General features: G+C 46.2%; 1 protein-coding gene across 5 annotated transcripts in view; it reads right to left on the bottom strand.

The window, feature by feature from the left end:
- Positions 1-14,458, bottom strand: part of ACSBG2 (acyl-CoA synthetase bubblegum family member 2) — a 96,831-nt gene that overhangs the window by 40,769 nt on the left and 41,604 nt on the right. For all 5 annotated transcript variants that reach the window (XM_058425116.1, XM_032169391.2, XM_032169389.2 and 2 more), the window contains 3 exons: positions 11,428-11,525; positions 5,425-5,654; positions 1,338-1,426 (listed from right to left, as the gene is read on the bottom strand). In XM_058425116.1, coding sequence (XP_058281099.1) covers positions 1,338-1,426; positions 5,425-5,654; positions 11,428-11,494 — 386 coding nt within the window. In that variant the 5' untranslated portion in view covers positions 11,495-11,525. The remainder of the gene's footprint in view (positions 1-1,337; positions 1,427-5,424; positions 5,655-11,427; positions 11,526-14,458) is intronic.

Below are 14,458 nucleotides of genomic sequence, written 5' to 3'. Positions count from 1 at the left end.
TTATCGTCACCATCATTATTACTCGGGATCATGATGGCACCTACCTCAAAGGGCTACCATGAGCAGTCAATGATATCATATGGGTAAGAGTGACCACCAATAATTGGCATATTAATGGTTGGTATTTTAAATTTTTTTGTTTTCTTTTGTTTTTTTGAGACAGAGTCTCGCTGTGTCACTCAGGCTGGAGTGCAGTGGTGCAATCTCGGCTCACCGCAAGCTCGGCCTCCTGGGTTCACGCCATTCTCCTGCCTCAGCCTCCCGAGTAGCTGGGACCACAGGCAACCGCCACCACACCTGGCTAATTTTTTGGTATTTTTAGTAGACATGGGGTTTCACCATGTTAGCCAGGATGGTCTCGATCTCCTGACCTCGTGATCTGCCTGCCTCGGCCTCCTACAGTGCTGGGATTACAGAAGTGAGCCACCGCACCCGGCCTGGTATTTTAAATTTTAAGCATAGTTGTAACCATACAGTGTATAAAGATTTTGATACTTGCTTTGTCACCTCTGACATCAAAAATGCTTAAAATGTGCTCTTCAGAGCCATCATTTCAAAATATTACCCAGAATCCCATCCAGAAGGCATCTCATGGTTTAATCCCCAGCTGTGGGACACTTAGGTCGTCCCTGACTTTTTGCCATCACTGGTAACACTTCCAAGAAGCATCTGTGCATAAGCCAAAATATATTCATGTTTTGGTTTTGTTTCTTTAAGTAAAACACCCAAAGGTAGAATTACAAGCTCAAAAAGAAATCAGTATTTTATTTTTACTTTTGTTTTTTTTCATGATTACAGCCTGGGCAACATAGCAAGAAACCATCTCTACAAAAAACAAACAAAAAACAAAAATTAGCTCGGTGTGGTGGTGTGTGCTCATAGTCCCAGTTACCCTGGAGGCCGAGGTGGGAGGATCGCATGAGCCCAAGACTTCAAGGCTGCCCACTGGCTGTGTGAGCCTCAGTTTCCTCATCTGTAGATAGGGGATGGATAGGACCCACTTCACATTGCTGTTGTGAGGTTTTACAGGATCATACACGTGGAGCACAATGCTTCTGCACATAATCAGAAACCTCTAAATGCTATCTGTGATTATTATTTTGTCTGCAAAAAGTTCTTCAGCTGAAGGAAATCGAGAGGTCTGAGACTGCTCGTCTAATGGGTGTTACTGCATATGACCTGTGATCGTAATGATTTGTTCATGCGTCTATCCTGCCTGCTAACTAGGGCGCTCATCCAAAATTCCTGTTTGCATCTCACACTGAACAAGACCAGGGGTCCCAGGCCCAGGGTAGCGGCTCCTTAACCCTCACCGTGAACCAAGCCAATGACCTTACCCGGCTAGAATGGCGCCAACAGCAGTGATAAACCACTCTGCAGAGTTAAACCCCAGGATGCCAACTCCGTGGAAACGCTCCAAGCCCAGCTGGGAAGGAAAAAACAAACAGAAAAACAAAACATAAACACAGAGATGTTATATCATTAGGATATGTGACGACGGAATCAAATGTAGTCACATGGAGGCCAGGCGCGGTGGCTCACGCCTGTAATCCCAGCACTTTGGGAGGTTGAAGTGGGAGAATTGCTTGAGGCCAGAAGTTCGAGACCAGCCTGGGCAACACAGTGAGACCCCTGTCTTTACAAAAAAAGTGGAAAAGTTCGCCGGGCATGGTGGTAAACACTTGTCGTCCCGGCTACTTGGGTAGCTGAGGCAGGAGGATCACTTGAGCCCTAGAGTTCGAGGCTGCAGTGAGCTATGATTGCACCACTGCACTCCATCCTGGGCAACAGAGTGAGACCCTGTTTCAAAACAAAACAAAAGTAGCCACACGGGGTGGGAGACAGCATTGAGCCTAAAATCTGAGGTGTAATATTTTTAATTTTTATGACTATGGGAGGTTTGTTTACCTCTCTCTACATAACACACCATTTATTATTTTTATTTTTATGTTTTGTTTCATTTATTGTGGTAAAATATATATAACATGAATTTTACCATTATCTTTTTTTTTTTTTTTTGAGACAGAGTCTCACTCTGTTGCCCAGGCTGGAGTCCAGCAACCTCCGGCTCACTGCAACCTCCGTCTCTTGGGTTCAAGCGATCTCCTGCCTCAGCCCCCGAAGTAGCTGGAATTACAGACACATGCCACCAGGCCTGGCTAATTTTTGTATTTTTAGTAGAGTCAGCATTTCACCATGTTGGCCAGGCTGGTCTGGAACCCCTGACCTCAAGCAGTCCTCCTGCCTCGGCCTCCCAAAGTGCTCACGCCTGTAATCCACCACACCCAGCCCGTTTTCACCATTTTTAACAGTGTAGTTTAGTCGCATTAAACACATCCACATGGTTGTACAACTGTCATCACCGTTCATCTCTAGAACTTTCTCCTCTTCCTAAACTGAAACTCTCTCTGTATGAAACACTCAGTCTCTATCCCCTTTCCCAGCCCTGGGCACCTCCCATTCTACTTTCTGTCTCTATGAATCTAACGACTCTAGGGACCTCCTAGGAATGAAATCACACAAGATTTGCCCTTTTGTGTCTGGTTTATTTCACCGAGTATGATGTCCTCAAGGTTCATCCACGTTGTAGCGTGTGTCAGAATTTCCTTCCTTTTTGTGGCTGAATCATATTCCCTTGTATGGGCGGACCACATCGTGTTTATCCATTCTTCCACTGATGGACACACGGGCTGCTTCCACCCTCTGGCTCTTGTGAATAACGCTGCTATGACCCTGAGTCTACAGATAACTCTTCATGTCCCTGGCTTTTCTTTTTTCTTTTTTCTTTTTTTTTTTGTTAAATATCCAGAAGTGGGATTGCTGAATCATATGGCAATTCTATTTACATTTTTTCTTTTTTTTAGAAATTGCCAGACTGTTTTCCACAGTGGCGGCACCATTTTCCATTTCCACCAGCACTGCACAAGGGTTCCAGCTTCTCCATATCCTCTCCAACACGTGTTGTGTTTTGCTATTTTTTAATGGATAGCTATCTTGAAGGGTGTGAATTTATTTTATTTTATTTTTAATTTTATTTTTATTTTATTTTATTTTATTATTATTTTTTTTTGTCTCGCTCTGTCACCCAGGCTGGAGTGCAGTGGGTGATCATAGCTCACTGCAGCTTCAACTTCCCAGGCTCCAGCAATCGTCCCACCTCACCCTCCCGAGTAGCTGGGACTATGGGCCTGCTCCACTGAGTCTAATTTTTAAAAAATTACAGGCATGGTGGCTTGTAATCCCAGCACTTTAGGAGGCCGAGGCGGGTGGATCTCTTGAGGCCGGGTGTGGTGGCTCACACCTGTAATCCCAGCACTTTGGGAGGCCAAGGCGGGTGGATCTCCTCAGGTCAGAAGTTCGAGACCAGCCTGGCCCACAAGGTGAAACCCCATCTCTACTAAAAATACAAAAAATTAGCCAGGCGTGGCAGCATGCGCCTGTAGTCCCAGCTACTTGGGAAGCTGAGGCAGGAGAATTGCTTGAACCCGGAGGCGGAGGCTACAGTGAGCCAAGATCATGCCACTGCACTCCAGCCTGGGCAGCAGAGTGAGACTCTGTCTAAAAAAAAAAAAAAAAGTTGCACATGTAAAGGTACAGACTTGTCCTGAATGTGGGTGAGAATGAACCAGGAGACTCAGAAACAAAAGTGAGCATCCTTAGGGGAAAACTCCCTCTTTGTTCTGGGTACTGCCAACCAACGTTGTTGGCTCTTTTAGTCATATGGAATCACGGCTGGCAATGATCTGCTGTTCTTGGGGGAAAAGGAACCATTTGGAAGGCATTTGCCTGCTGGTACTTCAGAATGAGATGCCAAGTATTTCAGTAACCAAAAGTTTGGCTTTATTGTGGACAGAGTGTGTTTTTATTAATGCCTAGTTACACCGATTAATTTCTACTTGGGTCTCCATGTAGTTTTGTTTGTTTTTATTTTTGGTTTTGTTTCTACTTTGGTCTCCAAGTTTTGTTTGTTTGTTTGTTTGTTTTTTGAGATGGAGTTTCACCCAGGCTGGAGTGCAATGGCACGATCTCGGCTCACTGCAACCTCTGCCTCCCAGGTTCAAGCGATTCTCCTGCCTCAGCCTCCTGAGTAGCTGGGATTACAGGCGTGCACCACCACACCTGGCTAATTTTTGTATTTTTAGTATAGACGGGGTTTCACCATGTGTAGACGGGGTTTCACCATGTCGGCCAGGCTGGTCTCAAACTCTTGACCTCTTGACCTTGATCCGCCCACCTTGGCCTCCCAAAGTGCTGGGATTGCAGGCATGAGCCACCATGCTCAGTCAGGTTTCCAAGATTTAGGGGAGGAGGGGGACCTTTAACTCCATGGAACTAAGAATATGGCTAAAGGAGACCATCTTTCAGGAGAGATGAACTAGCCACAGCGATATAGTATGAAGGTGGGACCACCAAGAAGAAACCCAGCCCAAGTACATAGTTCTCTTTTTTTTTTCTTTACGAGACGATCTCACTCTGTTGCCCAGGCTAGAGTGCAATGGTGCAATCACAGGTCATTGCAGCCTCGACCTCCCAGGCTCAAGTGATCCTCCCACCTCAGCCTCCTGATGGCTGGGACTACAGGCATGTGCCACCGCACCTGGCTACTTTTTAAATTTTTCGTTGAGACTGGGGTCTCACTATGTTGCCCAGGTTGGTCTTGAACTCCTGGGCTCAGTGATCCTCCTGCCTTGATGTCCCAAAGCACTAGGATCACAGACATGAGCCACTGACCCCAACCTTGTTCCCTCTTTCTTTTGCTTCATTCATTCTAGGGGTGACTGGCAACCATGCCTTGAAGACATTCAAGCAATTCTGTGGAGAAGGCCATGGAATGAGGAGCTGAGACTTCCTGCCAACAACCAGCCATCTAGGTAAGTAAGCTTGGAAGTGAGGCCTCCAGCCCAATTGAGCCTTCAGATGAGATAGCCCCAGCTGATAGCTTGGCTGCAACCTCATGAGAGACCTGGAGCCAGAACCACCCAATTTCAAAGTAGCTCCTAAATTCTCAATCCACAGAAACTGTGAGATGATAAATGTTTGTCGTTTCAAGTTACTGTATTTTGGGATAATTTGTTATGCAGCAGCAACTAACTAATACATAGAGATAATATGTTAGGGACAAATGCAAGGTGTAGAACCATGGGTGTAGTAGGCTATTATGTGTGTAAAAATTTGCATATATTAAAATTGCATTTTATATTTATACATAATTTATTTCCCAGAAGGACACACAAAAAACTGACAATGGTGGCTGCTTCCACAGAGAGGAACTGGGTGGCTGAGGCTCATGAATCAGAGGGAAATTTTCGCCAATTAGCCTTTGTATCTTTTGGTGCCTTGTGAATTTTGTACCACATGTATGTATGTGTGTTACCTATTCAGAATGAATGGTTGAACAAAGGAGAATGAATGAATGAATCTTACCTTGATGAAGGATTTCGCAGCCTTCCGACAAGCCTCATAGTACTGGTTGAAATTCAGAATTTCCCACTTTTTGCCGTTCTTGGATGCGAGGGCTGGATAAGTCCCAAATCGGTTGACTGACTCTCGAAAAAATTCAGGGATGGTCATCGGGGTCTCATGGCCCGGTCCGTGTTTGGATAGCCTCAGAAGGACTTCTCCATCTCGACAGGTGGTCCACAGCCTGGGAGTAACTGCAAATAGTCACCAGAGTTGGGTGGCAAATGTTTTTATTTATTTAATAACTTTGGAGGGGAGATGTCTTTTTGGACCTAAGGTACTGAGAGTTGAATTAATCCTCTTCTAGGGTGAAGTTATGTGGTCAACACTGGCAAGACAAGCTTCCTTTCTCTTTATTTATTTTTTCATTCCCCCCCCCCAAAAAATTTTAATAAGTTGAAAGGATTGTATACCAAACATTTTCCTATCCAACACCTAGATTCTACAACTGCTAGCATTTTACTATATTTTATCACACATCTATCCTGCTATCTTTGTTATGTCCATTTTTTTTCTTTCTTTCTTTTTTTCTTTTCTGGATACACAGTCTTGCTCTGTCAGCAGGCTGGAGTGCACTGGCACAATCACAGCTCACTGCAACCTCGACCTCCTAGGCTCAAGCCATCCTCCCACCTCAGCCTCCCGAATAACTGGAACTACAGGCAAACACCACCATGCCTAGCTAATTTATTTTTTAATGTTTTGTAGAGATGGGGTTCTACTGTGTTTCCGAGGCTGATCTCAAACTCCTGGGCTCAAACAATCCTCCTCCCTCAGTTTCTCAAAGTGCTGGGATTACAGGCATGAGCCACCACACCTGGCCCCATCTTATTTTTTTTATTATTATTTTGTTTTTTGTTTTTGTTTTTGAGACGGAGCTTTGCTCTTCTTGCCCAGGCTGGAGTACAATGGCACAATCTCGGCTCACTGCAAGCTCCAACTTCTAGGTTCAAGCAATTCTCCTGTCTCAGCCTCCCAAGTAGCTGGGATTACAGGCATGCACCACCACGCCTGACTAATTTTATATTTTTAGTAGAGACGGAGTTTCTCCATGTTGGTCAGGCTGGTCTCGAACTCCCGACTTCAGGTGATCCGCCCGCCTTGGCCTCCCAAAGTGCTGGGATTACAGGCGTGAGCCACTGCGCCTGGCCTATTATTATTTTTTGAGACGGAGTCTCACTCTTTTGCCCGGGCTGGAGTGCAATGGCGTGATCTTGGCTCACCCCAACCTACACCTCCCAGGTTCAAGCGATTCTTCTGCCTCAACCTCCCGAGTAGCTGGGATTACAGGCACCCGCCACCACATCTGGCTAATTTTTGTATTTTCAGTAGAGATGGGGTTTCACCACGTAGCTCAGGCTGGTCTCGAACTCCTGACCTCAAGTGATCCCCCTGCCTTGGCCTCCCAAAGTGCTGGGATTACAAGCATGAGCCACCGCACCTGGCCCCATCTGATTTTTTGATGCATTTCCAAGTGAGCCAAAGCTATTCACCCATTTTACCGTTAAACACCCTTGCATGTAAATCATTAACAAGAGTCACATATTTAATATTATTTACAGATATTTTTTAAAGGTAAAATATACATGCAGTGGACTATGTATGCTTTGGCCAATGACACATAAGAAGTGAGTTAATGTGTATCGTTCATGGGGAGAAGATTTAAGACCCAGTGCATAATTCCCCATTGTCCATTGTCCTGTCACAAAAATGGTGGAGCAAATGTGAAGAAGTAGCCCCCTCTCCCCCAATGCCAGACACACAACATGAGTAAAAAACACACTTGTGTTGTGTTAAGCCATTGAGGTTGTTGAGGGGGTTGTTGAGGGGGTTGCCTGTCACAGCGACATCACCCAGATCAGCCAAATGGAACTAGCAAAGGGACCAACTCAAAACCAGTTTTGGGGTCCTGCATCTATCACCTCTTTTGGGGATAAGTAAGGGTTGACACTGAGAAAGAAGAGAACAGGGTTTCCTCTGGAGACAGTTGTTGGTTTGTTGTGTGTTTCTCACCACCACCCAGTAACGGGCAAGTGAGAGAAAATTCAACAGACACTCTTGGAGAATTGGGTGTGTAACCTTGAGTTTGTTCAACTGAACCTGGTCTACTGGGGAGGTGGTAGATGGCAATGGTAGAGTAGGCAGCTGTGTTGGAAGGAAATTGCACATCCACCTATGACGGGATGCTACTTTTTTGTTTTTTTGTTTTTTTTTGAGATGGAGTCTTGCTCTATCGCCAGGCTGGAGTGCAGTGGCACGATCTCAGTTCACTGCAGCCTCCGCCTCCTGGGATCATGCGATTCCCCTGCCTCAGCCTCACAAGTAGCTGGGATTACAGGCAGGCACCACCACGCCCAGCTAATTTTTGTATTTTTAGTAGAGACGGGTTTCACCATGTTGGCTAAGATGGTCTCGATCTCCTGACCTCGTGATCCACCTGCCTCGGCCTCCCAAAGTGCTGGGATTACAGGCGTGAGCCACCGCGCCTGGCCGGGATGCTACTTTTTCCCCTTGACTAGACATGGGCCTCGTAGATGGGCTTCTAAAGGCTCTTGGCTTGGGGCCAGCAGTAGGACCCAAGGACTGGAGATGTATGTTCAGATAGTCATCAACAGACACCAGACTGGTTCATGCCTGTAATCCCAACACTTTTGGGAGGCTGAGGCCGGCAGATCACTTGAGGTCAGGAGTTTGAGACCAGCCTGGCCAACATAGTGAAACCTCGTCTCTATTAAAAATACAAAATTTAGTCGGGTGTGGTGGCGGGCACCTGTAATTCCAGCTACTCGGGAGGCTGAGGCAGGAGAATCACTTGAATCCGGGAGGCAGAGGTTGCAGTGAGCCAAGATTGTGCCACTGCACTCCAGCCTGGGTGACAGAGTAAGACTGTCTCAAAGAAAAAACAGAAAAAAAACAAAACAAAACAAAAAAAACAGACACTGGTATGACTGATGTATTAATTAGCTAGGACTGCAATAACAAAGTGCCCCAGACCGGGTGTCTGAAACAACAGAAATGTATTGTCTCACAATTCTGGAGGCCACAAGTCTGAGATCAAGGTGCAGGCAGCATTGGTTCCTTCTGTGGGAGAGAATCTGACTGATGACTTTCTCCTAGCTGTGGTTGCCGGCAATCCTTGACATTCCTTGGCTTGTCGGTGCATCACTGCAAACTCTGCTTCGATCCTCACACGACATTCTCCCTGTGTGCAGGTTTGTCTCTATGTCCAAATTTCCTCCTTTTATAAAGACACTGGTCACACTGGATTTGGACCCAACTTCATGACCTCCTTTTAACTAATTACTTCAGTAGGCTGGGTGCAGTGACTCGTGCCTGTAATTCCAGCACTTTGGGAGGCCGAGGTGGGTGGATCACTTCACATCATAAGTTCGAGACCATCCTGGCTAACATGGTGAAACCCTGTATCTACTAAAAATACAAAAATTATCCGGGCGTGGTGGCACGCACCTGTTGTCCCAGCTACTCTGGAGGCTGAGGTGGGAGAATCACTTGAACCCAGGAGGTAGAGGTTGCAGTGAGCCGAGATCGCACCACTGCACTCCAGCCTGGGCAACAGAGCGAGGCTCCATCTCAAAAACAAAACAAACTAACAAAAAAAAGCCAACAACAACAAAACCAAACAACAACAACAACAACAAAAAACTAATTACTTCAATGATCCCATTTCCAAACAAGGTTACATTCTGAGCACCTGGGGGTTAGGACTTCCGCAAAGGAATTGGAGATGCACAATTAATCTCATAACAACTTACAACAAGGGAAGCCTAGTTCATACAGGCCCCCTTCAACCCCACTTTCCCGAGCTAATCAGCTCTGGGAGTCAGCGCCAGCTCACAAAGAAACCACCTGGGGAGGTGGGGGTGATGAGGAGAAGAGCATCTAGGAAATCAAAGAGCACCTTATCATGCCTTCCTGACCCCAGCCTGAAGCAGGGGGGAGTGGAGAGGCTTTAAATTGGACAAAACCGTGGAGGTGTCACCTGGACACTGGTGGGATATTTTAATGACTGTAGTGGGTTACATGGTGAACCTCCAAAATTCATGTCCACCCAGAATTTCAGACTGTGACCTTATTTGGAAACAGGGTTTTTGCAAGTGGATTTAGTGAAGGATCTTGAGATGACATCATGACATCATCTTGGATTTAGGGTGATCCCTAAATCCAATGACTGGTATCTTTTTTTTTTTGAGTCTCACTCTGTTGCCCAGGCTGGAATGCAGTGGTGCGATCTTGGCTCACTGCAACCTCACTACCCACACCTTCATCTCAGAAATCTGGCCTCCAGAATTGTGAGACAATACATTTCTGTTGTTTCAGACACCCACTTTGGGGCACTTTGTTAAAAAAAATATTAGCCAGGCATGATGGTGCATTGCCTGTAATGCCAGCTGCTTGGGTGGCCGAGGCATGAGAATCGCTTGAGCCTGGGAGGCAGAGGTTGCAGTAAGTTGAGACTCACTATATTCCAGGCATGTGCCACCACACCTGGCTAATTTTTGTAGTTTAAGAGAGACACGGTTTTGTCATGTTGGCCAGGCTGGTCTCGAATTCCTGGCCTCAAGCAATCTGCCCGCCTCAGCTTCCCAAAGTGCTGAAATTACAGATGTGAACTGTGCCCAGCCAATTTTCTAGGGATTTAGATGAATATTCCACCCCTTGGACCCATAAAAGTAGCATCCCTGAACTCCTTTGTGTGTGACGCTATCTTTCAAGTATGCCTGCGCTCCCTCTCCTTGAATGTGTACTTTGCAATGCAAGTACTTTTATTTGCCATAAACCTCAGTACTTTCACTATTTTTTTTTTGTTTGAGACAGAGTCTCTCTCTGTCACCCAAGCTGGAGTGCAGTGGCATGATCTCGGCTCACTGAAAGCTCCACCTCCCGGGTTCACGCCACTCTCCTGCCTCAGCCTCCTGAGTAGCTGGGACTACAGGTGCCAGCCACCACACCCAGCTCATCTTTTGTATTTTTTAGTAGAGACAGGCTTTCACCATGTTAGCCAGGATGGTCTCGATCTCCTGACCTCGTGATCCGCCCACCTCGGCCTCCCAAAGTGCTGAGATTATGGGCGTGAGCCACCGCGCCCGGCCCACTATCACTATTTTCAGGCTTGTTTCTTGAATTCACTCTCGATGGTGTCAAGAGCCTGGACAATGGCTGGGTTCGAGGTCCCACTGGCGTTTGGGGACCTCCCCCAGCCCACTGGTATCAGAGCTGTCTATGATGTCACCATGTCCCTTGACTTTAGCTCTGACAGTAAAATTATTACAGCCTAATGTTAATAAGTCACTATGATCATATCCGCACCATATCTGCATGGATGATTCCTGGGTACTTTATCCACTTGGGCTCACCATCCTGACAGGGAGCTGCTGTTATCAATGGCCCCATCATTCAGATATGCAAATGAGGCCTCCAAAGAACAAGTGACTTGCCCAGTGTCACATTACCAGTGGAGCAGAGCTCTGAATTAAGTGAACAACTTGCCCTGCTACCTCAACACCCTATCAAGAGTAGAAAATAGGCCCCAGGCTGGGCACGGTGGCCCACACCTGTAATTCCAGCACTTTGGGAGACCAAGGTGGGAGGATTGCTAGAGCCCAGGTGTTCAAGACCAGCCTGGGGAGCATAGCAAAACCCTGTCTCTACAAAAAATTACAAAGCTGGGCATGGTGGTGTGCACCTGTAGTCCCAGCTACTTGGAGGGCTGAGGCATGAGGATCACTTGAGCCTGGAAGGTCAAGGCTGCAGTGAGCTATGATTGCACCACTGCACTCCAGCCTGGGTGACAGAGCAAGACCCTGTCTCAAAAAAGGGTGGGGGGTCGGGGTCAGCAGGGTCAGGCAACGAATGGCTACATCTTTCTAGATCCAGACTCCTCTGCAAAGAGCCTTTGTGGAATCGATGTGCCGCTCTCTCTCCCACGCGCTCTTTAGTGCAATATACCTTCTGTTTTATTCATGTCTACTTCAAGATCTTTAGCTCCTTCTTGAGTCTTTGGGGTTCCAGTCATTCTAGGTGTGCAGAAACCATGCTTCACAGCACTGCAAGGCAAAAAAAAGCAGGGAGTTTAACAAGATTGGCAAAGGGGCTGTAGGTATGAGGCCAACTCCTCCATCCACTGGTCATGTCTGCCTAGAATCCTAGGATCCATTGGTCATGCCTGTCCTGGACCTGGGAGGAGAGGAGAGTGGCTGGCATGCTAGATGATAGAGCATTTGTAAAACCCAGAGGGTATTCAGTCTGTGAGTTTACAGAAGAGTCTCTTAAATTGTTAGAATATAAAGTCTGGGTCTATATACAATTCTGCGGGTGAGAAAATATTTTGAAGCCTCCCAAGGGAAAGAAACTCTCATGGGACCACACATTTTTCTTCTCTTAAAGGTAGTATTAACATGAAAACTCAAAGGGCCTAAAGGAGAAACAGGATAAATCTTGCTACATAAAATTTTTAAATTTTCCACATGGCAAAGAATACCATAAACAAAAATCAAGAGATTAACAACAAATTGGGGAAAGATATGGACAATACATCCAAAATATAAAAGCTTGATTTCCTTCATATGTAAAGAACCCTGAGGAATTAATCAGAAAAAGACCAAAACCCAATGGGAAAGTGGGCAAAGGACGTGAATAGATAATTACCTGAAGCTAAAAAATGACTTTTAAAAAGAAGAAAACATGCTCAAACTCAGTCCTATGAGAAATGCAATAGAAAATATGATGCAGTTTTCACCTCTCAGGTTAAGTAAGATCAAGAAAGCTGATGATATGGTCTATTATGAAAATGTGGAAAAACAGGCGCTCTCATTCATTGTGGTAAAAATCAATGCCATCTCTTTCGAAAACACTTATCAGTAATCAGACTTAAGATCACATGGGATTTGGTTTGGTTTTGTCGCCTAGGCTGGAGTGCAGTGGCACAATCTCGGCTCACTGCAGCCTCCACCTCCCAGGTTCAAGCAATTCTCGTGCCTTAGCCTCTGGAGTAGCAGGGATTACAGGCCACCATACCCAGCTAATTTAAAAAAAATTTTTTTAGTAGAAACAAGGGTTCAGCACATTGGCCAGGCTGGTTTCGAACTCCCAACCTCAAGTGATCCTCCCGCCTCAGCCTCTCAAAGTGCTGGCATTACAGGCGTAAGCCATTGCTCCTGGCTGAGATCACATGGTCTTTAACCCATCAGTAGCGGACAGGATTCCGGGGCTACCCTGGGTTTTTGCGTAGTCATTAATTGGACTCTACCGTTTGAGGGCTTTCGAGTGGTGTTTGTACCACCACTCCATAAGGTTGTTTAATTCTCAGTGTGTTAATTCTTTTTTTTTTTTTTTTTGAGACAGAGTCTTGCTCTGTCACCCAGGCTGGAGTGCAGTGGCTCGATCTCAGCTCACTGCAAGCTCCACCTTCTGGGTTCATGCCATTCTCCTGCCTCAGCCTCCTCAGTAGCTGGGACCACAGGCGCCCACCACCATGCCCAGCTAATTTTTTTGTATTTTTAGTAGAGACTGGGTTTCACCGTGTTAGCCAGGATGGTCTCGATCTCCTGACCTCGTGATCTGCCCACCTCGGCCTCCCAAAGTGCTGAGATTACAGGCGTGAGCCACTGCACCTGGCTTATGCCTAGCTAATTTTGTATTTTTAGTAGAGACAGAGTTTCCCCATGTTGGTCAGGCTGGTCTCAAACTCCTGACCTCAGGTGATCTGCCTGCCTTGGCCTCCCAAAGTGCTGGGATTACAGATGTGAGCCACCATGCCTGGCCTAAAATCACAAATTCTAAATATAAATTTATTCCAATCAAAAACGTCTCCAGATATTGTCAACTTTGTCCCCTGGGGGAAGTGGAGGCCAAATTGTCGACATTTATTGAAACTGATTTTTCCAGTGGCTTTCAGGGAGGAAAATTTTACGATTTTGTTCATGATAAAGAGTGTACTCGATACAAGAATCAAGCAGTTGTTCTGAATTCTAGATTTGCAGTAATGTTTTATGAACTCTAAATGTTTCTATCACTAAGTGCAGGAACACAGCAGGTGAAAACTTGAGTAAACGCTCTGGTGAATGAAGCCCTATAACATGCACATGGTTCTTACACCAGCAAAAACTGATTTTGTATTTCAGTGAAAACAGGTAGCTAAAAGACCATGTTCTAAGTTGAACTTGAGGCCAGGCGCGGTGGCTCTTGCCTGTAATCCCAGCACTTTGGAAAGCCGAGGCGGGCAGATCACCTAAGGTCAGGAGTTCAAGACCAGCCTGGCCAACATGGTGAAACCCCGTCTCTACTAAAAATACAAAAACAATTAGCCAAGCATGGTGGCAGACACCTGTAGTTCCAACTACTTGGGAGGTCAAGTCAGGAGAATCCCTTGAACCTGGGAGGTGAAGGTTGCAGTGAGCCAAGATTGCACCATTGGACTCCAGCCTGGGCGACAGAGCAAAACTCTATCTCAAAAAAAAAAAAATTAAATTAAAATTAAAAAATAAATAAAGTGAACTTTATTTATTGAATGAGCCTGTGGAGTTTATGCACGCAAAGTGGACCAATCGGCAGGACAAAGCGAGCAGCCCAAAACAGCAGATCCAGACCAAGCTACAAATATGCATGAAAAATATGCACGGAGTGTGCGGCCCAAGAAGAAATGAGGAGGAAGCCCAAGGCCCCCCCTGGAGCAGCTGGATCTGGCCCAGAACCTCGAAGTCATCCTTAATTCACCTTTGACTTGCTTCCTTCCCTCTCTCCTTCCTCCCTTTGCTTCTTCCCTTTCTTCCCTCCTTTCTACTTCCTTCCTCCTTTTTCCCGTTCTCCTACCCTTCCTCCCTCCCTTCCTTCTTTCCTCCCTTCTTTCTTCCACTCCCTTCCTTCCTCCCTCCCTCCCTGCCTTTTCTTTCTTCCTTCTTCCCTTCCCTTCTTTCCTTCCTTCCTCCCTCTCTCCTCCCTCCCTCCTTCCCTCCCTCCCTTCTTTCCTTCCTTCCTTCCT

This window comes from Hylobates moloch, unplaced genomic scaffold, assembly GCF_009828535.3.
Source record: "Hylobates moloch isolate HMO894 unplaced genomic scaffold, HMol_V3 SCAFFOLD_12, whole genome shotgun sequence".
Classification (NCBI taxonomy): domain Eukaryota; kingdom Metazoa; phylum Chordata; class Mammalia; order Primates; family Hylobatidae; genus Hylobates; species Hylobates moloch.
Note: the sequence above shows the minus strand (reverse complement) of the source record. Positions and strands in the feature narration are given on the sequence as shown.